This window comes from Peromyscus californicus, unplaced genomic scaffold (genome assembly GCF_007827085.1).
Source record: "Peromyscus californicus insignis strain IS unplaced genomic scaffold, ASM782708v3 Scaffold_4__1_contigs__length_199733344, whole genome shotgun sequence".
Lineage (NCBI taxonomy): Eukaryota > Metazoa > Chordata > Mammalia > Rodentia > Cricetidae > Peromyscus > Peromyscus californicus.
The window spans coordinates 56,093,258-56,115,630 of NW_026294562.1; the positions used below are offsets into that span (position 1 = coordinate 56,093,258).

Genomic DNA, 22,373 nt, shown 5'->3' on the forward strand with positions numbered 1-22,373 from the left:
CCTCCTGGTGGCAGCAGGGTGCTGCCTAGGTGGATTACTCACTCTCTCATTCAACAAAGCGTAGCCATCTAGAGAGATTGATGGGCTGTGTTCATCTCCTAGTAGAGGTACTAGCTAGGATGGTGGTTAGACACCATTCCCCATTGTGTAGTTTCAACACTAGCTCGTCCAATACTATAAAGACCAGTTCCCCAAGTGACTTGGAAACATTTCTTTCACCAAATCCATGTTTCCCAGTCATTTCTGAAGCCATTGTCTTTCCAATTGTAATAAGAGACACACATTTTTTAAATTAAATTTTTTTTATTTTGTTTTTCAAAACAGAGTTTCTCTGTGTACCCTTGGCTGTCCTGAAATTCACTTTGCGATCACACAACTTTGCATTCTGTCCTTCTCAAATTTTCTGAGGTCTCCACAACTAATGCTCTGTTAACAGTTACCATCTTTTTCTAAAATTTTCATTTCACTCCCTTTTTTAATTTTTGAAATGGCCTTACTGCTTAGCCAAAGCTGGCCGAGAACTGGCTGTGTAACCCAGACCAGGCTTGAACTCACAGTCCTCCTACCTCAGCCTCCCAAGTGCTGGGAATTACAGGTTTGTACCATCATTTCTAGTCTCTGGTTTTTCTTTTCTTTTTTTTTTTTAATATTGAAAAAAATTATGTGAGCTGGGTGGTGGTGGCGCATGCCTTTAGTTCCAGCACTCAGGAGGTGGAGGCAGGTAGAGCTCTGTCTGGGTTTGAGGCCAGCCTGGTCTACAGAATTCCAGGACAGCCAGGGCTACACAGACAAATTGAGAAAAAAAAATATATATATATATATAATATATATATTATATATATATATTATATATATATCTGTGTAAATGTATGCTATGTGTGTGCAGGTGCCCACAGAGACCAGAAGAGGGTGGCAGATCCCCTGAAGCTTGAGTTACAGGTACCTGTGAGCTTTACAATGTGAGTGTTGAGAACCATTTTTGGGTCCTCTACAAGAGTAGCAATTGTTTGAACTGCTGAGCCATCTCTCCAGCTCCTGAGACATGCCTTTTCCTGACTTTTTTTGTTTGTTTGTTTTGTTTTTGTTTTTGGTTTTTCGAGACAGGGTTTCTCTGTGTAGTTTTGCGCCTTTCCTTGAACTCTCTGTAGCCCAGGCTGTCCTTGAACTCACGGAGATCCGCCTGGCTCTGCCTCCCAAGTGCTGGGATTAAAGGTATGCACCACCACCACCTGGCTGAGACATGCCTTTTAATGCATGTATTTTTTAAAATTCATTTAAAACTCTTCATTGTGGAAAATTTCAAAACAAAAAAAAAAAAAAAAAAAGAAAAACCCACAAATGTAGACTTGTGATTAATTCCTCTGGACCTTTTGTCTAGCTTCAACATTTCACCCAGACTTTTATACACACAATGTAATTTTGTCTCTCAGTACCTCACAATCTGTTGTTAGTATTCATAGTACTGGGGACCAAGCCCCGGGACCTTCTCTAAACTATACTGCCACCCTATGTGTTATGTCAATATCATCTAATATTTATGTCCAAACTTTCCCTAGATTGTCACAAATCCATTTTATAGTTGGCTTCTTGGCTGGTCCTAAACAAGGTTCACCCATTGTACATTTGTATAAATAATGTAAATGGTATGTTGTGTAGCTAATTATTTCTTGTTTTTCCCCTCTAAGTGTGATGTGTTAAGTCTAATTTCTGTGATATTCTTTGCTTCAGCCATACATTTCACCTTCCCTTTGTTGGAGATAAGCTGCTAAAATTGCCTCAGTTCCTCAGCATCATAAACTAGGTTGTGAATAGCAGTCTGTGTGTGCTCTAGTTATGTGGAGGAGTGTAAATCCAGGGGTAAAATTGCTGAGCTGTTGGGACATAGGGGTATATAAAACTAACATGTCTAAGTGTACCGAGTCCCCAGACAAGCTCTGCCAGCACATCCTCTTACTTGCAGCACACAAGGAGCGCTGTTTTTATCATCTTTATCATGCTCTGACATCCAGTTTCCTAATGTTTGTCAGAGGTGTAAGGTATTATTCCCAACTTGCTTTGATTTGTTTTTGTCTCATGACTAATGATTTTGAAAATACCTTCTTATTCTTAAAGTCTTGGAATTTGCGCTCATATAAATTTCCTGCTCCTCTCTTCTGCCTGTATTTCAGGTTGAGATGTAGGACTTTCCTGCATATTGTAAATTTTTTTTTTTTAAGATTTATTTTATTATGTATACAGTATTTTGCCTGCATGTTTCCTTGCAGGCCAGAAGAGGGCACCAGATCTTATTATGGATGGTTGTGAGCCACCACGTGGTTGCTGGGAATTGAACTCAGAACCTCCGGCAGAGCAGTCAGTGCTCTTAACCACTGAGCCATCTCTCCAGCCTGTAAATATTTCCTATTGGCTTCAAGTATCTTGTCTTTCCACTAATATCTTTGTCTCTGGAAGTAAATTTTTTTTGAGACAGGGTGTGAATCTTTTTTTTACATGTAACCAAATTAATTTTGTTTCATAAAGATTGCTCTTTTATGTTCCCTTTAAGATACCCTCTCCTACTACAAGTCATGTAGATAGTCTGTGTTCTCTTCCATTCCCATTATCTTTCATGTTTAGGTCTTAGGTCCATTTTGAACAGTGCTAGCCAGTAGAGATATAGTTAACTATATTAATAATTCAAAATGAACTGGGAAAATGGTCTGTGGGTGAAACTCAATGGTAAAGCATTTATCTAACATGCACAAGGCCCTGGGTTTCATACCTAGCACCACAATAAATAAATACAAATTTTCAGTAAACATCCAAATACAAAAATTTGAAATCTATTTTAATTTTGACATTTCAACATGTATTCAATATAAAAATTGAGATATTAGAATTCCTCCTAAAGCCCTGGAAATCTGTTATTTCATACCTTCAGCACATCAAAGTTTAGATTTGCCACATTTTGGGTACTCTGTAGTCCCATGTGGCCAGTGGCTACCATGTGGGTCAACACAAGTTAAATCCACCCTTGTCAGTGGTATTCAGTAAAAATGCAAACAAGTTCATTCCTATATAGCTTATCCATTTTTGTTTATTTCTGTTTCCCACCAGTATGCAGGGCCAACACTAACACTGTTTTTGTGCCCTAACCTTTTTTGTATCCCTCGGGCCCCATTCCTCTACCATCTTTCCTCTCTTCCACCAACATTCAAAAGTTTCTCTTCTGAAGACTTGCCCTGTGCTTACCCTCTTCTCCATTCTGCCCACATGGAATCATACCATGAAGTAGCTTCAGTAGCTGCCACATGTGTAGATGATTCTCACCTAATTCTTGTCTTTCCTTTTCATTCACAATGACGGTTCTGCAGGAACACATCAGTTGGTGGCGCTACTTATTACCTTTTAGATAGAGGTCATCATTTCTCCATTAATCTCTCCCACACATACCACATTTGCTTCTAAACTTTTCAATCATTGTTTTTCCCCAAGCCACATAATCTGAGCCCTCCATAAGGACTCTCCCATGTCTAACAGGGCTATTTCATAGCTGTCCTTGAATTATGAGAACAGGTATCTGAGTCCTCTTGATGTCTGCTTTGTCTGTGGAGGGGCTGTTACTGTTGTACTGATGCATGTTTACTGTGGGATATTGAATCCACTTATCTTAAGAGAAAGGATAATTACCCTGTGAATGATCAGCTGTGCCAGATCTGATGTATGGAGCCCACTCTGGGCTATGTAATGCTAGTCCCTAGCCTGCATACACCTGACTCTGCTTGTCATTGTTTTGACTGATAGTCGTCAGTCAGGGCTGCTTAGGGCCCTTGGGCAGTTATGCTGAAGACAGGCTAGTTTTCCTGAGTCAAAGAGACCCAAAACTTCCAACTTTAATACCTCCTTTTTAAATACTGCAAATTTTAAGAAAAAATACTTCTCTCCATTTCTAGAATATATTGTGTATTTATTTACATGCTCAGGATGTACCTTATGTATTCCTAGGGTAACACTGTTCTGGAGTTCAGGAAGTGGGAACCTGCCACTCTTCTGATTCTGTGTGAGCTCCCTTGATGCTATGGAAAGACAGAAAGTAGGGTGCTCATCTTCCACTGCTGGCCGAGCAGCAGCTGAGACTAGGTTGTGGCAACATTCCTCACCACCCCTTACTGAAAACAACTGAGAGACTTGAGAGTGAAGAACCGTGTCCGGGCTATTCAGTGGTAGAGTGTTTGCCTAGCATGCATGAGGCCCAGGGTTCCATCCCCAGCACTGCAAGAAATTAAACAGCTTTTTTAAAGGACAAAGAAAAGTGCACCAAGGAGAGTAATTTCCTGCCTTTTAACACGAATACTATTAATTAACAACAACCCAAACCATAGTGAATGTCTTTGGTCTAAACAGAGGCTTAGCATAGGCCAATCCAGTGAAACAGATCACTATCACGGGGAGACTGAGATAGGGAGGCTCTCAGAATCACATGATTCTTTGAGGCTCAGAAGGTGGGGGTAGAGTGGATATCTGACACACAGGAGACCAGAACCGGAGAGGCTATGGTCAGAAAAGTAACAACACCGAGAGGCAGTGAGAGAAGCTGAGCTGTTTAATCACCTCCTTGGATAGACTCAAGGATGTGGCTACTCCTGAACAACTCACACTTGGGAGCCACCTCGAGTGGCTGGAGGAGCAGCCACCTGAGCCAGAGGGTGACGCAGGCTAGGCAGGGAAGGCTTCAATGCCTCCGACTCCATCCTCTGGTGCTCCTGCCCTCGGGTCCTGCTTCAGCTCTGAGAGGGTCCTGGCTGACCCCAGAGGCAAAGAACTGGATGGTGGATGGCACACCCTAGCTATGGTGGCACAGTGACCCTGAGGCAGGGACAGTGGTTCCCACATAGCCCACATTGAGGGTGACACTCTCTGCACCATGGTGGGGGTGGAGGCATAAGGCTTGGGAAGAGGTGACAAGGTGGGAAGAGTGATAATAGGGGTGCCTGGGTTCCACCACCAGGTGAATTAAATAGAAGAAGAGAAGGTTGTTTGTGGGAACACTCGTTTGTCCCCAGTGACAGTTCCTGGTGATGGGCTGACCTTAGCAGCAGACCCTAGCAGCAGGCAGTTGTCCTGACAAGAGGGCGGTCTCTGTCGATAGTCCCTGGCAGTTTCCTTAATGGAAGGAGGGAGCTAGCCTGGGAGTCATGCCCCCAACTACTTGTTCTTCTTAAAGAAGCTGAATCGTTTTTCTCGCTCTCTTTCTCTGCCGTCCTTGCTGCGAAGCACGATGGAGCCCTCAGGCTGTGACACCGGGGGCATGGTCATGGCCCGAGTCAGACCTCGGCTGGCACTGGGCACCACTGGCTCTTCTGGCTCTCCAGAGGCAGAGGATGCAGTGGCAATGGCTGCATTCACCACTCTCAGCCATGAGCTCATCTCTGCCTGTAAGGGACAGGGAGACATCAGCTTATGCTCAAGGACTTTGACCTGGGGCCGCACGGAGCAGACAGAAGGAAAGTATGATAGAAGTAAGTAGAAAAAAGATCGACGTTTTCGTTTTAGAAGGAGAAAAAAGACCCCTTTAGGATAGGGAGCCTTAGCTGGTCATGGTGGCAAATACCTGTGAACACAGACTCAGGAGGCTGAGCTAGGACTGTTGCAATGAGTTCGAGGCCATTCTGGAATAGGAACCAAGCCTTCAGATGAGACCCTGTCTCATAAAACAAAATGCTGGCAGAGAGAGAAAACAGCAGGACAGGGGAAGGCTCACCTCATCCTTGGCCTGGAATAAGTATTCTTTGCCATCCTGTAAGCTGTTGGGAGAGAAGGCACAGGGCAGAGCTAAGAACCTATATTTGACATGTCAGTGCTTCTGTGAGCTCAGTATTCTCCCATGACTGGACTGACTGGGAGGGCACAGCCCTCAAGGCCAGATCATGTTTACACATTCTTCATAGTTGTAGGGTTTTGCAGACGTGCCAAAGCAGTCTCTTTCTGGTAGAGCGCAGAGGGCAATGTTAAGGTAGGCTCTTGCTGGCAGTGGGCAGGCCCCTGGAAGCCAGGGTGAGCTAGCATCCTGCCATCACAGTTTCTATCCAAGGTAACTTTTCAGCCTGTGTTTTAGCTCCTCCATTCTAGTGTGATTCCAGACCCAGAATTTCCATTCTTTTCCACCTACAAATGTACCCAAGCACCTAGCATAGCAGCTCCATTCATGTGCTCTCTTCGGGTAACTTCCTTCCCTCTGGACCTTGTTCATGGTTCATCTACCTTGCCTTATCTCTGACTCTCCATCCCAACCTGAGAGCAGCCCTGGTTCCTACCCCAGCTTGAAGACATGCTTGCGTTTCCGGTAGTCCAAGGCCACGCTGCCCTGGGCCCTGGCCAGACTGACAGGCACTTCGCCATGGTATGGCACTCCTGCACTAGCTGCCCTGGCATCCTTGTAAAAGCCGAGGCTTCCACGCCGAAGGACACAGTACACATTCTGCCAGGACCTGGGGAGAGATGGCGGGGTCAGAAACCTGGTAGATAGGTAGACTGGTGGCCTTTGTGGGACCTGTAACATGTAAGTTCCACAACACAGTCTTTAGGTCACTTGTGGCCCTCCTCTGAGCCTATGAGAGTCCTGAGTCCCAGTCCTTTCCCAAAGGACAAACTCCTATAAAGTGTTCCCCTGTCTGTCTAGGAAGTTTCCAGGAAACTCTCCTCAGAAGCAGAAACCTGAGAGGCCTGGTACCTGTTGGCGGCTTTCTAGTTGAAGGCCTCCATCTCCTGTTTGCGGCACAGCATCCCTTCCATCTGTTCCTGAGCAGAGAGCTCAGGGCCTCGTGTGGGCAAGGTGGCAACATGGGTTGATTCAGATGATCTGCTCTGGGGCATTGGAGAAGGGGCAGGGCCCCGGGGCCGGGTCTGCCTCTCTCCCTGGGGCCCACTGGACTCGTCCCCTGTGCCAGATCCCTGTGGGGGGGGAAAACAATTTCATTGCTAATAGGTGATATGGATGGTATCTTGCCTTGGAATCAGGAAGCTTATGGCCAAGAGCTGGTCTCCCAGCCCAAGCTTCTGTTGAGCTTCATACCCAGGATCCCTACCCACTTCTTTTGTCCCTTCATCCCCCAGGTACCAAAATCCACCCCTCCAGAGAGACTCACAGGCCCTTCTGGGACACTGCTCTGTTCAAGTCTTTGCTGTTCGAACAGGGGCTGCAAAGAGAAGAAGCTGTGAGGTTGTGGGGGCTGGCAGGGTGGAAAGGAATGTTCATGGACATGGAATTACCTGTGAAGACTCTGTGTCTGTGCAGACCCCGTTAATACTGGGTGCTTGTGTGGATGGTGGCAGTTGTGACTGGGTTCTAGAATGATCAAATGTGACACAGAATGATTATCTGTGGCTTGCTTAGGCTCAGCCTCAACCTCCTGGCCCAGGTGTCTAGCTCTTACCCATCCCAGGCAGTGTCAGGAGCCGTCTGGCCATCTACCAGACTCCCTTCAGGCCGACTGGCCGTGGGCTCTGGAGTAGAGGGCTGTTTGCTCCGTTCCTCTTCCTCCCTTTTTCTCTTCCGCTCCTTCTCCCGCTCTTCCAGCTGTCAAGAAATGGTGAGGTCAGCAAGTCTCATGGTGAGGAGAAAAGCTGAAATGTCTCAGCTCTAGCCCAGTAAAACAGGAAAGACAGAGAAGAGAATCTAAAAGAAGATAGGGCAAGAAGCAGAGTGATCTCAGTAGCACCCAGGCTAACTGACATCTGTGGTCATGTGACAGAAGAGCACTCTCGGCTCACACACAGAGAAGCAGTGCATGGGGAAGAGAAGAAATTCTGGACAGTAACAAGAACAGGCTGGGCTGCAGTGGGGTCGGGTACCTCTGAGGTCCCACAGTCCTCACCGCAGTGAGCTTCTCCAGTGCGCTAAAACGTTCCTCCCAGGCCACTGCTGACTTCTGGAAGGCTTCATGTCGCTTGATGAGGCTCTCTACTTCATCCACGGTGCAACCCAGCTCTGCACTTCGAACTAATGGCTCCTGGCTGCATAGCCAGGCCTCTGCCATCCCTGCATCTCTCCCAAACACAAGCACCTCCAAAACTGCCATGGTTGGGGAGGGGCATAGAGAGATGGAAAATTAGAGTATGTAGTGGCAGGAAATGGTAGCAGTGGCAACTTCAAGTACAGGGACAGAGAAACCATTGTCCCAGAGCACTGTCAGTACCAAGTATAGGATCCTGGAATTCCACACCCAGGGTTCCTGGTATCATGCACTGTGGCCACTACAGATAGGCAATGCCCAGGCCTTTCTCACAAGCCCCCTTCCTCCAGCTGACACTCCCACAGTGGCTCACCAAGCTGCAGCCAGTCCATCTTCTCCTGCCACTTGTCAGCTGTCTCCTGGCGCCTGGACTGTAGCTGGGAGAGCTTCTCTGAGATCTGTGGGGTAGGGGAAAGAGGCATGGCTTAGGAACTAATGGGGCCTTTCCAAGGTCTCTGGAAGCCACTGAAGTACAGCAATGATTTCTAATGTCAAGAGGAGAGGAAATAGTTCTGGGAGGAGAAGTGGGATTTTAGAAATCCCTGGACAGCATTGAGAGGACAGTGAAAATTCTTGCTAAGAAAGAATGACAAGAAGCAGAAGACAGGAAAAATCAAAGCTGGGTGTGGTAGTGCACACCTGTAGCCCAGCACTTGGGAGGGTGCAGCAAGAGAACTGTGGTCAGCCTGAGCTACATGGTGATACCCAGTCTCAAAACAAAACACCCCAAAGAACAACAACCAAACCCCCCCCCCCCCAAAAAAAAAAACCAAAGAAACAAACAAAATGAACAGAAAGAGAAATTTCAGGAATGATCCATGTTCGGTGTGGCTGGCCAGGTTCTTTCCGGGTCTCACCCACCTCCTCAGCAGCATAGTGGCTCCGGGCCAGCAGCTCCTGCCCCATGTCAATGCAGGAGGAGAAGCGGTCTGCTCTGGCCTCTATCTCTGCTTTGATGCCTTGTTGGTTCTTGATGACTAAATCTGCAGAAGATACATCCCTAGGCCAATACAAAGATGGTATTATCAGCGGCTCCAGCCCCACCACAGCCACCAGTAGTATCACATAACCTGTGGAGGATGCCAGGCACTGTGGGTCTCACCGGGGCCGCTCCTGGGCATCCATCTGCAGGTTAATCCCATCCATCCAAAGCATCAACTCCCGGACAGCCTTGAAGAAACGGAACTTATCCGTAGTGTCCAGTAAGAGCTGACGACGGGCAGCGGAACTTCCCTGGAGCTGGGCCCAGGCCTCAGCCACTGCCTGCATGTGACGACCAATTTCCTCGGCCTTGTCTCCAGCATAGGCCTTCTGTAGCCTGTGGCCATCGTCCTGAACCTGCTGGACCTGTGGGAACCCAGTTTTGAGTCAGGCAGAGCTGGGAGACAGAGGAGCTGAAGGCACTCTCATTCCTGCACTGCTTTCTACCTCCTGTTTGTTTCACCAGCCAAAGACGTGGTAGAAGAACCAAGGTTCAGAGCTCTACCTACCACCCTCTGTCCTATTGGACTTCACCTGGGGCCCAAGCTACCCCAGGGGATAGGGTTCTGAAATCAAGTTGAGCTATCCTATCCAGGGTATAAGGGACATTGAAAAATCACTAGAAGAAGAGGTGCAGCCTGCAGAGTAGACTTAGGTTGAGGGCTGACTGGTCATATGGGGTTGAAGGAATGATCTGTGTTAATTTCGTAAATCCAGAAGTCTGGCCTGAGTGGCATCAACAGGTGGGTTTGGGCATAGCATGAAGGATTTTGCAGTCATTGGAACCACTGGAAAAAGTCATGGGTCTTTACTACAACTGTGAACTTAGCCAGCGAGATGCCTCAATGACTTTAAGCACTTGCCCAAGCCTGATTATTGGAACCTAAAGTACAAGGATAGAACCAAAGCTGTCCCCTGACCTCCATACATACACTGAAGTATGTGTGCTGATGCACGTGCGTGCACATACATATTATACAACAAGCCTGAATATGGTAGCTGATATCCATTCCTCGAGTGAGTTTAACCTTATTTTCAAATGCCCCTCCATGGTTGCCAGCCTCCCAGCCTCTCCAAAGCACACGGACCTCCCTCCTCCCATTTCCCACCAAACAGTTTCCTCTTAGCCTTCCCTTCCCCACCTGTCCAGCTAGGGTCAGACCTGGGTGCTGAGGGCTTGGATGTCATGCTCATAGGCACAGTGCCGGCGCTGCAGGGCCTCAGCAGCATTGAGGTCACGGCCAGTCCCATCTGGAAGCTGCTGTTGCTTGTGCTGTACCCGTGCCAGGGCTTGACGGGCCCCATGCAGGAAACGCTGCAGCTCATAAGCAGCAGCCAGCACCTGACCTCTTGTGTCCAGCAGCTCCAGCAAGTCAGCCCAGGCCTCGTTGAGACTGTCCTTCCACTCAGCCACAGTGGCCCGTGCAGCATGGCCCCCAGAAATGAGCCCATTGGCCAGTGCATTGGCACTGTCTACACGCTCCTGGCCAATGGTGCTGGTGTCCCGGGAGAACTCTCGGAATTTGTCCCGGAGCATCTGAGGGAGGAAACATTTGTAGAGACAGGGATGAGACCTAGTGTGTGAGGTCACTGCCTCGTGGAGCAGTCACTTCTCTCCCCAAAACTGAGAACCCACTGTTCCTAAAGGCACCTAGAGGCACTTCAAACATTTAGCCCTTAACAAGGATGCCCTAACTATGGTCTAGATTTCTGTACCAGAGGGCCCAAACCTCTAACCACAGCAAAGAATCTGAAGTTCACCCTGTTTTGTTGAGGTCTGTTGCAAAGAGTAGCAATTTCATTTTTGTCCTCCCCTATGGTCACCCCCATACCCTTCTTTCTGCACAATAGTCCAAGTTTTATAACTCAAACCCCATAAGAACAGTGCCTTCTCTGTCTGGCTCAATGTCCCCACCCTCAGCACTCTGCCTGGACCAAGGCTTTGGTCTCCCTGTGGGCCCTGATGCTTCCTGGTGCCGATCTGTGTGGCACTCACAGTCACATGCTCATAGTCCTGGCCCAGCTCATGGGAGGCCGCCACCACTTCGCGCTCCTGTATCCACTGTTCCAGGTCATCCAGCTCTCTGCGGAGCTGGCACAGCCGGAGGTGCTCCTGCAGGCGCTCCCGCCGCTCTCCCGCCAGCTCCTTCAGGCTGGCGTACAACTTGTCCACCTGGGCTTGGCGGATTGTTAGCCTTGTGCTGCAGGGGTAGAGAGAAGGGCTTGTTCCATGGAGCTTTGTCTCTTATGTCCCTAACTGCTTTCCAAGTCCTTTGCTTCTCACAACTTTCTAGTCTGTTCTGTATGCACATGGTTCAAAGACGCCACAATTCCTATACTTTTCCAGAACCAGCTCTCCTCCTCTCCTCCAGAGTTTAGGCCCTTTGATACTCACACACTCACCTCTCTGGGTGTTCATGGTCAATCATATCTTGGCTGCTAGCTGCTAGTTGTTTGATGGTCTGAGCATAGTCGGCAAGGGCTTGTTCCAATACCTGATGCTTCTTCACTTCTGCCTGGGCACTCAGTTCGTCCTGGGAGAGGGAAAAGGAGACATCAGACAGCAGGGTCCTGGGCAGGAAGAATTGGCCAAACAAACCACCATTGCTCTGGTTCTCACCTTGGCTTTCTCCTGTCCCATCATGTGTAACTCCTGCTCACCCATCCAAGCCTCGGCCTCTGCAGCATCACGATAGAATTGCTGGGCTCGAAGGGCTTCTTCTAGTCGCTTACCCCGAAGCTCTAGCTCATGGCTCAGGCGTTTCCACATTTCCTGGAGCTCAGCCAGCTCTGGACCTGCTGCTGCTGCTCCCAAAGCACGCTGCCTCTCTTTGAGGTCTGCAATCCGGGGCTCATGGCCCTGGATCTCCTTCTGCAGGGTCTGTCCCAGCCAGAAAATACACTGAAAAGCTTGCAAAAAGAACCCCCAAGCCTCTATCCCTTTAGACCTCCTCTACTTGGAGCCCTCCCTATATTCTTTTACTTCCTGAATCCTCTTGCAGACTCTTTCCAGGTTAGGGACAGAATGTGATATCCCTTCAATCCTCATGCTTTCCTACCAACAGAGGCCACACTCCTGAGCTAGGGAAAGTTAAATTGCCAGGTCTAGTGCTACATAGCAACAAGATGATGTCATAGGAGAAAACAAAGGAGATGGACATGGCAGCATACATACATCTTTAATCTCAGCAGACAAAAGGGGATCTCTATGAGTTCAAGGCCAGCCAAGGATACATAGTAAGGCCTTGTCTTAAAACAATAGCACCTATCCTTCACCTCCCATCATCACCCCCAAAAAGGAGAAAACAAAGCTCTGAAGAGGCTCTTGGGAACTTTGTTTTCACCCTTGCCCTCTGCCTCACCTGGTTTTTCTTCATGAGAAGCTGGACGCTGGGCAAGTCCTTGCCATGTTCCATAGAGCTGGCCATGGGTAGCCGCTCAGTCACCCACAACTGGAGAGGAAGAAAAAGTTAATAGAGGTGCAAAGAGGAGCTACCTACAGTTACAGCTGTTTATGTTGGGAGCAGCCATCTCATTCTAGTGTAGAGGGCCTTGCAGAACATCCATGAACATCCTTAGAGGGAACACTCTCAACATAGAAGAGGGAACGGAGCACTGTGGGCATCTCCCCAGTGCCCAGAAAGAGGCTAGAGAGCTACATGGCTGGGAGCAGCTTGCTGTTCCATGCCCAGCCTGGTTACTCACTATCTCATCCTCCACATCCCGGTGGAACTGATGCTGCTCTCGGGAGGCTTGCAAGCGCCGGCAGCGTTCCTCCATGGGTTGGCACAGGGCCCTGAACTTCTCCTCCACAGCCCTTGAGGTCCTTTCTACCTCCCCTGCACTCTGGTCTTCCTGGGCCAGGGCCTTTGCCTGGGCCTGGATCGCCTCCACCTCCTTCTCTCTCACAGCCATCTCTCGTTCCAGCATCTACAAACACAGAGGAGAAAAGATGTCAGTGCCACATTTCCACCTTCACGCTCAGAAGACATCTATCAAGCCAGTCATGATTCTTGATCACCGGGGAGAATAACCTCTTTCGGTCTGGATAGGTCAGTCCCAAACTTACACACACACACACACACACACACACACACACACACACACACACACACGAATTCCAGGACTGTGTGACAACTATGCATATTATGAATTCATTGTCAAATCCACTTCTGCCTTACTTTCAGATGCTGAAACTAGACCAAGTGCATTTTCTTTTCTTGCCAACTGGTACAATGCCAGCCTTGTCAGGAGAGGGCGCTAAAGGCATAGCACAATGCACTGGAGGAAACATGCTTTGCTTTTTCCTTGGACTTGAAGACTGCCCACAGAGAACAAGGGGTCTAGTAGCTCTTTCCCCTCCGGGGCCAGGGCTCTACACTCACTATTCCAGGATTCTTAGGGTCAGGGAATCAGCAAATATAGCCTACTTAGTAAATAAAGTGTATTGGAGCTGAGCTCCATTCCTCTTATGTATTGTGTGTATGTTTTTTTTTTCTCTTACATGATAAAGACAAAGTTGAATTGCTATGATAGAGATCATATGACCTACAAAATGCAAAATATTTATCATTTGGCTCCATTGAAAATGTTTGTTTGTTGTTGTGGTGATGGTGGTGGTTTTTACATTTTATTTATTTGTGGGTGTATAGGGGCAGTTTCTCTCCTTCTACCCTGTAGGTTCTAGGGATGGAACTCAAATAGTCAGGCTTGGTGATAAGCATTTTTATCCACAGAGCCATTGCTGGCCCTGCTGTCTCTTTACAGAGAAAAGCTCTAAGCCGGGCGGTGGTGGCACACGCCTTTAATCCCAGCACTCGGGAGGCAGAGGCAGGTGGATCTCTGTGAGTTCGAGGCCAGCCTGGTCTACAAAGTGAGTTCCAGGAAAGGCGCAAAACTACACAGAGAAACCCTGTCTCGAAAAATCAAAAAAACAAAAACAAAAACAAAAACAAAAACAAAACAGAGAAAAGGTCTTCCGACACTTGCTGTAGAATTCTGTTTAAGACTTGCTACTTCCTCCAAGACTTAGGCTGAAATCTGGTCCTCAAGATAAACTGGTGACAGACAGTAGAGGGGAGGCTTTAAGAGGTGAGTAGGCCATTAAAGAGATTTATGTAGTTCCCATGGGACTGGATTAGTTACAAGAGCAGGTTGTAAAGTGAGGCTGCCTCTTGTGTTTCGTCTCTTTCGCACGAGCTAATTTCCATCATGTTCACCTGTCATCTTACAACACAGTACAAGACTCTCTTCAGAAACTGAGCAGATACTGGTGCTATGCCCTTGAACCTCAAGAACTGCAAGCCAGAATCAACTTCAAAAAATAAGTCACCCAGGCTCAGGTATTTTATTGTAGCAACAGAAAACAGACTGAGATAACACCTTTAGTACTAACACCTTTTCCTAATGAATACCTTTGTTAAACTAAAGTTTCCCTGTCTAAGGTATTGATGTGACCTGTCTCCTGACTGCCCTGACTGACACACAGCCCTGTACACTGTAATGCAGTCTTTAGTTGAAATCACTGTTAGAAATGCTAAAAGATGTCATCTACCAGGCCTCCCTCTTGAATTTCAAGAGCTAGGCACCCTCTTCCATTCTCCTGCTGTTCACTCTCCCCAAAGGTCCCCAGCATACCTGTTGCTTCTTTAGTAGAATGTTGACGCTGGTGAGGTCCTTGCCATAGTCATCTGAGTGCAGCTGGGCCTGCAGGCTCTCCAGCCAGCTTTCCAGAGCAGAACAGCTTTGGGCAAATAGCTCTGCCCGGTTGGCATCAAAAAGGCTTCGGGCCTTGGCTTGGGTGGTGGTCTCCAGTTCATCCCAGCGCCTGTGCAGGTCTCCCAGCTTCTCTGACACTAGGATTTTGAGTTCTGGCTTTTCAAGAGTCAGCTCCCGCCCTTCCTGAGTGACAAGACAAAGGAGTCTAAGTGCTAGGGTTAGGACACCACTGAATGTTGCAGGTTGATCACAGGATAGGGATCTCAACAGTAGAGAACGGAGTGTATCAAGGAGTTCTAATTTCTCGTGGGAGGCGGGCTTATTAGTAGACTCTTCCTAGAGGTTTCTAAAGCCTTCTGGACTTCCCTTCTTTGTTGATCATACTCCACTCCTTTTTCAAGATCCAACTTGACTCTCACTTAGGAAGCCATTGTGAGCTGGGCCTGGAATTTTGGCACTTGGGAGGCTGAGACAGGAAGGTTGCTGTGAATTTAATGCCAGCCTGGTCTATACAGCACGATCCTGTCTAAAAAGAATTCTTAAAAGCCACTTGCAGTCTTTTCCTATTTTGGGTTCCCTACTGCTCATAGCTTCTAGTGTTCCGCTGCACGTGGACTTCAATTATCTGTTGTCATTTCATGTTTCTTAGCTCCTGTCTTCTCACTTGCACTACAGCAAACAAATCTCACATGGTCTCCCCATGTTTAGTCCTTCAGCTTGAAGACTTTGTTCCTGTGGAAGTACAGGAAGCATGTGTGGTGAATGAAGTGCCCTCACCAATGGCAGACTGGGAGGTGACTAATCAGCAACCTCACGCTGTGGTGGGATAATGCTGCTTCAGGGTCTGTGTTGTCTCCCAGGATGCCCCAGTAGCTCTGAGCCCCAACAACCTGGTGGCAAGCCTGCCACGATGATACTCTCCTCTCCTTCTCTCCCTCCCTTCCTTTGTGGTACGGGGGATAGAACCTGGGCCTCACACATGCCATGTACATGTTCTACTACTGAGGTACATGTCTACCCCAACATATCCTGTCTAGACTACTCTTCTGTCTCATCTTTCCACTCCCCTCCGGGTGTTTTGTGGCACCACCTCTCCTGAAGTTGGGCTGCTCCACAACTCTGGTTTCAGGGTCTGCTTCTGAGACCATAAAGTCAGATGCTTTCAGGTGTTTTATGTGGCTGTCGGGATGAAGAGGGTCAAAGGGCAGCTTGGCTTGTGTGGCTTCACAGCCTTTAGTACAGGCCTTGCATAGTGATCCAAGCTTGTCCTGACCTTGCCCAGGACACTTGTCCACCTTTGCTTCCAGGAGCCTTGTCATACATTCCGTGCTCCTGACAGACTCACTTCCTCCTCGTTCCTCCTCACACTTCTGGGTTTCAGCTTATCATTCACTCTACCTAGAACCCAATACTGCTGCTTGCTCACGATTCTCCTTACCTTCCACAGACGCCCGATGCATTCCCACTCGTCTCTATTCAGCTTAGTGTCAGGGCGTTAATGGACTCTACCTTTTGGCACCCACTGTATTCTACTCTGGATCTTTCCACTCATTTTTGCAATCCTGGGCATTGAACTAAGGACCTTGTACATGCTAGGCAAAGCCTTTCATTTTGAGAGAGAGAGAGTCTCACTAAGTTGTCCAGGATGGCTTTGAACTTGGGATCCTCCCATCTCAGCTTCCCAAGTAGCTTAGTATTACAGGCCCGTGTCAGCAGACTAGCCTTCTGCTCTGGATCTGATTAGTTGTCTTCATATGTCTCACATCCTGGCTGCAGTGCTTTCCCTTGAAGTCTGAACTAGTGGTAGCATCACCTCCTTTCCCTCTCAGTGCTTGCATATGGTGCTAAGTGTGTGTCTGCTGAACAAATGCAAACATTGCTCTCCTCTCCCCAGTTACTATGCTCCTGAGGGAGGAAAAATGTCTTTTGATATGCCATGTACCACCTAGCAACATGCTAGTTCACATTATCATCTCTAGGAATATTTGCTGAGTAGAAGTAAATATTCACTTATCCTCAGCAATTGAGGCAGAGCTGTGTGGGAGACAAAGTCCTAGGAATGATAAGATTCAAAAACAAGGGTTGTCAAACCATGGCAGATGGACAAAATCTGCCCCCTTGCCTGTTTTGATAGTTTTATTGGAGGACAGCCATGCCCATTAGCTTCTATGACTGCTTTTGTGCCGTGACAGCAGATAGAAGGAGCTATATACAAGCTGTATGGCCTACAAAGCCTGAAGTATTTCCTGTCAGCCCTTTATAGATGTTTGCAGACAACACAGCAGAAGAGGCTCTGGTGCTGCAGATCCAGAAACAGTTATGACACTGAACCCAAGCCACAATTTGGCTAATATACTGTATTTTCTTGAAGTTCTGTCTAACAGAACTTCATCCCCAAGCCCTAACTTTCCATTTTATCAATGTTGGTCTCTGGAAAGAACTATGTTCTGGGGTTAGGCCCCCTTGGCCTATAATGTGTCCAGGGTATGTCCAGAAGCAGCTTCAGAGGCTCATCATTTTGCGGCTCTGGCCACACTAGTTACCTTGTCCACTTTGTCCAGCCAGTCCTTGTTGGCTGCCAGCTCAGCCATGAATGCCTGGTGCTTCTGCCACTTGGTGTGCAGGTTTCGGGCCTCATCATAGGACACATCCTGAGCTGTCAGCATCTTCTCATCAATCCAGAGTTTCAGCTGGTGCAAACATAAAGCAGGAATGAAGGAGATCTTTTAGAGGGAAGAAGTGGTGGGGGCAGATGAGCCAGGAGATGCAGAAGACTCCACAGGAAGCCACGAAGGGTGTGTGTGTGTGTGTGTGTGTGTGTGTGTGTGTGTGTGTGTGTGTAAGAGATGTATAGCTAGGAAATGCTACAGGATACCAGGGAACTGAGAGTCTCACCTCTTGACAGTCTTGCAAGAAGTGCTGCTGCTCTCGGTTGTCCCGAAGGCGGCCCAAAAGCTGCTGCACTGCCTCCTGATTCTTTCTGTGTCTGCAATGACAACCCAGGATGAAACCATGACCCTTAACTCACCTGGAAGACCCAGTCTTCCTCTTATGTGAATAATGTCCCCCAGGGGTCCCGAAAGACACCCAAGGAATTTGATTTCTAGGCCTGCCATCCTAGTAGGCTCCAATTTGTCTCAATGTGGCAAGACCCTCGTGGATCATCTGCCTCCAACTCCCTTCGTCTGTCAGTTCACCTGGACACAGATGAACTCAGTTCTCTGGTGTATCAAGCTTTAGACCACCCTCTTTTCCACTATTTTCCCCCAAGTTCCTCATTTGTCCACCATCCTCATCACACCTCTTCTCAATGGAATCTGCCTTCTCTTGAATCTTCTCAGCATGGATGTTGCCTTTGGACACCAGCTGGCGTCCAGCCTCCAGGAGTCCACGGATGCGCTCTCCATTGGCGTCCATGGTGCTCATGAAGTCTTCCAGCTTTTTAATGGCCACATCTGCAGCCTGGAGTGTCCCTGGCATCTCCGTGTGAGACAAAACATATTCCTGTGTGGAACAGACGGTAGCAAGCTCACTTCCCATAGCATGTAGATTCTACTCCTCTGAGAAGACTTGCCCAGAGGTACACAGGGACCATCCTGGTGAGGAACAAAGTGGCCCAGATGGCTCTGTAGACAGGGCCGAGGCCACTAATGTGGGCATCTTACAATGTTCCAAGGCTAACTGGGCTGGAAGACTTTTACCAGTCCAAATCTCATTCCATCTTATTTGTAACTATTGATTTATTTAATAGTTACAGGACTAGCCAGGCTTTTCATTTCCTTTAAAGTCAGTTTGGTTATGTTTACATTTAAATTTTGTTAGAATTTTTATATTCTAGTAACACAGCATTTCTCAACCTGTGTGTTGTGACCCTTTGTGGGTCACATATAGATATCTTGCATATCAGATATTTACATTATGATTCCTAACAGTAGCAAAATTACAGCTATGAAGTAACAATGAAATAATTTTATGGTGGGGGGTCATGACAATATGAGGAACTGTATCAAAGGGTTCCAGAATTAGGAAGGTTAAGAACATATTTCTAGGGGCTGGAGAGATGGCTCAGTGGTTAAGAGCACTGACTGCTCTTCCAGAGGTCCTGAGTTCAATTCCCAGCAACCACATGGTGGCTCACAACCACCTGTAATGAGATCTGGTGCTATCTTCTAGCTGACAGGGACACATGCAGGCAGAATGCTATATACATATATATATTAAATAAATCTTAAAAAACCCTATTTCTAATATGTACTTCCTGCCTATATTGCTTGCTCAACCACGCCAACCACTTGTACTGCCTACCCCTTCTGCCACTTTCTTTTGTCCTTCCCCTGATCCCTATTTTCCTCTTCTTCCTAATTGGGACTGTGTTCCCTGGGCTCTTACCTGGCTGCTGAGCACACCCTCAGCCTGGCGAGCATCTCTCAAAAACCCCTGGAAGCCATGGGCCTGAGCCAAGCGGCCTTGCCGACTCTCCCACATGCGGCCCAGCTCCTCCCAGCCGGTTCCAAGGGCTTCCAGCCTCTGCCTGAGGAAGAGGCATTGGGGATCAGCCTGGTCTCTGGTCACCTCCTCGCCCAAGGTCCTGAGGCGGCTGTACTCGCTCTGGGCTCGCTCCACCTCTCCCCGCAGGGCTGCATGCTGGGCTAAGAGGGCTTCTGCCTCGGGCAGGGTAGCTGGCCCTTCTTCAGAGGCTACAGCAGTCTGAGTGCGGCCTAGCCAGGCCTGGAAATCATCCAAGCTGCGCAGGAAGTCCTGCAGCCTCCGAGCCTCACCCAGGGACTCTTCTCTGCGCCGCATGGTGGCCCGAAGATCCTCCCAGCCAGCTTGTACCTCTCCAAGCCGGGTGTTGATGGCAGGGGCTTGGGCTGGGTGACCAGCAGCCAAGGCATTTGCCTCTTGGGTCAGCTCACCGACCCGGGCAGAGATGGCTTCCAGATCTCTCTCAGTGCCTGCCAGTTTCCGCTGCAGGGCTAGCACACCAGCCAGATCATTACCCAGGCCTTGGGTGGACTCAATGACCTTGGTCTTCTCTCTCATCCAGGCCTGGGTCTCTGTGCACTCTAGGTGGTAATTCTGGATGCTCAGGGCTGATGTCAGAGCTGCCTTCTTGCCATCTGCCAGCGACCGAAACTGTTGCCACCTGTGAGTAGGGAAAGGTCTACATGTGGAAGGGGCTTAGCATCCTTGCCCTGCCCAGGTGCCTGGAGACCTCTTCCTACTGCTCTGTGCACACACCTCCTCTTTCCACTGTCAGAAGGGTTACTTACTCCTGCCCTTTGCTTCCTTTTCTCTGGACTGCCTTGACCTCTTCTATTTCTTTCTTTCTTTCTTTCTTTCTTTCTTTCTTTCTTTCTTTCTTTCTTTCTTTCTTTCTTTCTTTCTTTCTCTCTCTTTCTTTCTCTCTCTCTCTCTCTCTCTCTCTCTCTTTCTTCCTTTCTTTTTCTTCCTTCCTTTCTTCCTTCCTTCCTTCCTTCCTTCCTTTCAGATTTATCTATTTATTACACATACAGTGTTCTGTCTACATGCCAGAAGAGGGCATCAGATCTCATTATAGATGGTTGTGAGCCACCATGTAGTTGCTGGGGATTGAACTGGGGACCTCTGGAAGAACAGCCAGTGCTCTTAACCTCTGAGCCACCTCTCCAGCCCCCTCTTCTATTTCTTTTATGACTTCTCTTCTCTCAACGTATTCCAATTAGCTTTCTTTCTTCATTTTCAGCCACCCTTCCAGGCCCTACCACATTTTTCTTCCAACTGCCATCTGCACTGCCTAGTAAGTAAATTTGCTTTTTTTTTTCCTTTTTTCTTTTTAATATTATTCTTTGGGGCTGCCTCCCCACCTCAAGCCCACCTGTGGTTGAGCTGCTGCTGGGTGCCGATGATGCGGTCCTTGCCTGGTGGATTAGCCTTCAGCAACTGCTCAGCAATGTCATTTACAGCAGTAACCCGTGCAGCCAGGGCATTCATTTCAGGCTCCAAAGTCTCAAACCTGAGTCAAGGGAAGAGTAGGTTCTGAATGATATGAGGCAGCAAGGTACCCAGGTAGTTTCCCTTAGATGCCCACAGAAACACTGTCCCTTAAATGTTGTGGAATAATCTTTTTGTACACTGTGAAGATGTGTCACTCTGGTTGGTTTAATAAAAAGCTGAACAGCCAATAGCTAGGCAGGATTTCTAGGCACAGAGGACCCAGGGAAGAAGGGCAGAGACTCCAGGAGACAGAGAGGAAGCAGGATGGGGAGTAAAGGTGACCGAGCCACATAAAGAAGTTATAAGAACTAGTTAGGAACCAGCCTCAGCCAAGGCCGAGCTTTTACAATTAATAATAAGTCTGTGTCATGATTTAGGAGCTGGCTGTGGGACAGAGAAAGACTGGTTACACTTAAACATGAGGCTTCTGCCCCAGCACTGCTGTGCCTCTGAGCCTACAAGGTCCACAGACCTGCAGGTCAGAGCCCCCAACTCCCTCAAAACAAGGAGAAAAACTAACCACTGTAGGGTTGCTCAAAAACATAGTGAAGGTCCAAAGTCAGGAATACCTGTACAGCAAGTCAAACTCAACAACTTAGTGTTCCTCTTGGGGCTCTTACCCCCTAACCACCTACCCATGCCACATCCTGCTACTATGAGCTAAAAAGAACCAAAAACAAATGTCTAAGCATAAAGATGTGAACTCTAATGTCTTTGGGGGCAAGGAACACCTGACGTTTCTGTAAAAGGCTAGGTGAGTAAATACTTTTGCTCTGTGAGTCACAGTCTGAGCCACAGTCCTCAACTCTTACTAGGTGGGATGAACATAGCCATAAATGAGAGGGCAGGCTCTGCTCCAATAAAACTTTTATTTACAAAACAAAACAACTCAGGCAGCAGGCTGGATTTAGCCCAAGGGTTATAGTTTGTCAAGCCCACACTGTAATAGGAGCTCTTAAAAACTTAAAAACATTTACTTACATTTCAAAACTGCCAGGAAATTTGATTATGGATTGACAGTGGGTGGTATCTAAGAGTTTCTAATTTTGTTTTATGTGATAATGGTATTGAAGTTCAATAAAAATGTCCTTTCGGTTGTTCATGGTAGCATATGCCTTTAATCCAGCACTAAGGAGATAGAGGAAGGCAAATCTCTGTGATTTCAAGGGCATTCTGGCTTATATTGCAAATTTCAGGACAGCCAGGGCTACATAGTGAGAATCTTTCTCAAAAAAAAGAAAGACAGAAAAAAGGGGGGTAAAAGATGCTCTTTCTAAATGAATGTAAGGTTTACTGCTCTTTGGATACAACTCAGGTTGTTTGTGTGTGTGTATGTGTGTGTGTGTGTGTGTGTGTGTGTGTGTGTGTGTGTGTGTATATGCACCAGCAGAAACAAGATAAGGTGGTGTCAGATCCCCTGGAACTGGATTCACAGGCAATTGTGAAACACCTGACGTGAATGCAGGGAAGCAAACTCAGAAAAAGCATTGCTCCTAACCACTGAGCCATCATTCCAGCCCAGCTATTTTGTGGTTTCTGTTTTTTTTGTTTTTGTTTTTTTTTTTTTTTGTTTTGTTTTGTTTTGTTTTTCGAGACAGGGTTTCTCTGTGTAGCTTTGCGCTTTTCCTGGATCTCGCTCTGTATACCAGGCTGGCCTCGAACTCACAAAGATCTGCCTTCCTCTGCCTCCCAAGTGCTGGGATTAAA

The 22,373-nt window shown here is 47.7% G+C and overlaps 1 protein-coding gene across 1 annotated transcript in view; it reads right to left on the reverse strand.

Annotated features, from left to right (window-relative positions):
- Window positions 1-4,567: 4,567 nt before the first annotated feature.
- Window positions 4,568-22,373, reverse strand: part of Sptbn2 (spectrin beta, non-erythrocytic 2) — a 41,517-nt gene continuing 23,711 nt past the window's right edge. Inside the window, exons 15-37 of the mRNA XM_052762253.1 lie at window positions 20,548-20,685; window positions 19,080-19,836; window positions 17,992-18,194; window positions 17,586-17,676; window positions 17,234-17,380; window positions 14,610-14,873; window positions 12,678-12,902; window positions 12,335-12,424; window positions 11,593-11,853; window positions 11,376-11,506; window positions 10,969-11,173; window positions 10,135-10,509; window positions 9,094-9,338; window positions 8,853-8,991; window positions 8,305-8,389; window positions 7,854-8,050; window positions 7,413-7,555; window positions 7,249-7,324; window positions 7,125-7,175; window positions 6,710-6,930; window positions 6,294-6,467; window positions 5,741-5,783; window positions 4,568-5,412 (exon numbers count right to left, since the gene is read on the reverse strand). Coding sequence (XP_052618213.1) covers window positions 6,724-6,930; window positions 7,125-7,175; window positions 7,249-7,324; window positions 7,413-7,555; window positions 7,854-8,050; window positions 8,305-8,389; window positions 8,853-8,991; window positions 9,094-9,338; window positions 10,135-10,509; window positions 10,969-11,173; window positions 11,376-11,506; window positions 11,593-11,853; window positions 12,335-12,424; window positions 12,678-12,902; window positions 14,610-14,873; window positions 17,234-17,380; window positions 17,586-17,676; window positions 17,992-18,194; window positions 19,080-19,836; window positions 20,548-20,685 — 4,030 coding nt within the window. The 3' untranslated portion in view covers window positions 4,568-5,412; window positions 5,741-5,783; window positions 6,294-6,467; window positions 6,710-6,723. The remainder of the gene's footprint in view (window positions 5,413-5,740; window positions 5,784-6,293; window positions 6,468-6,709; window positions 6,931-7,124; window positions 7,176-7,248; window positions 7,325-7,412; window positions 7,556-7,853; window positions 8,051-8,304; window positions 8,390-8,852; window positions 8,992-9,093; window positions 9,339-10,134; window positions 10,510-10,968; window positions 11,174-11,375; window positions 11,507-11,592; window positions 11,854-12,334; window positions 12,425-12,677; window positions 12,903-14,609; window positions 14,874-17,233; window positions 17,381-17,585; window positions 17,677-17,991; window positions 18,195-19,079; window positions 19,837-20,547; window positions 20,686-22,373) is intronic.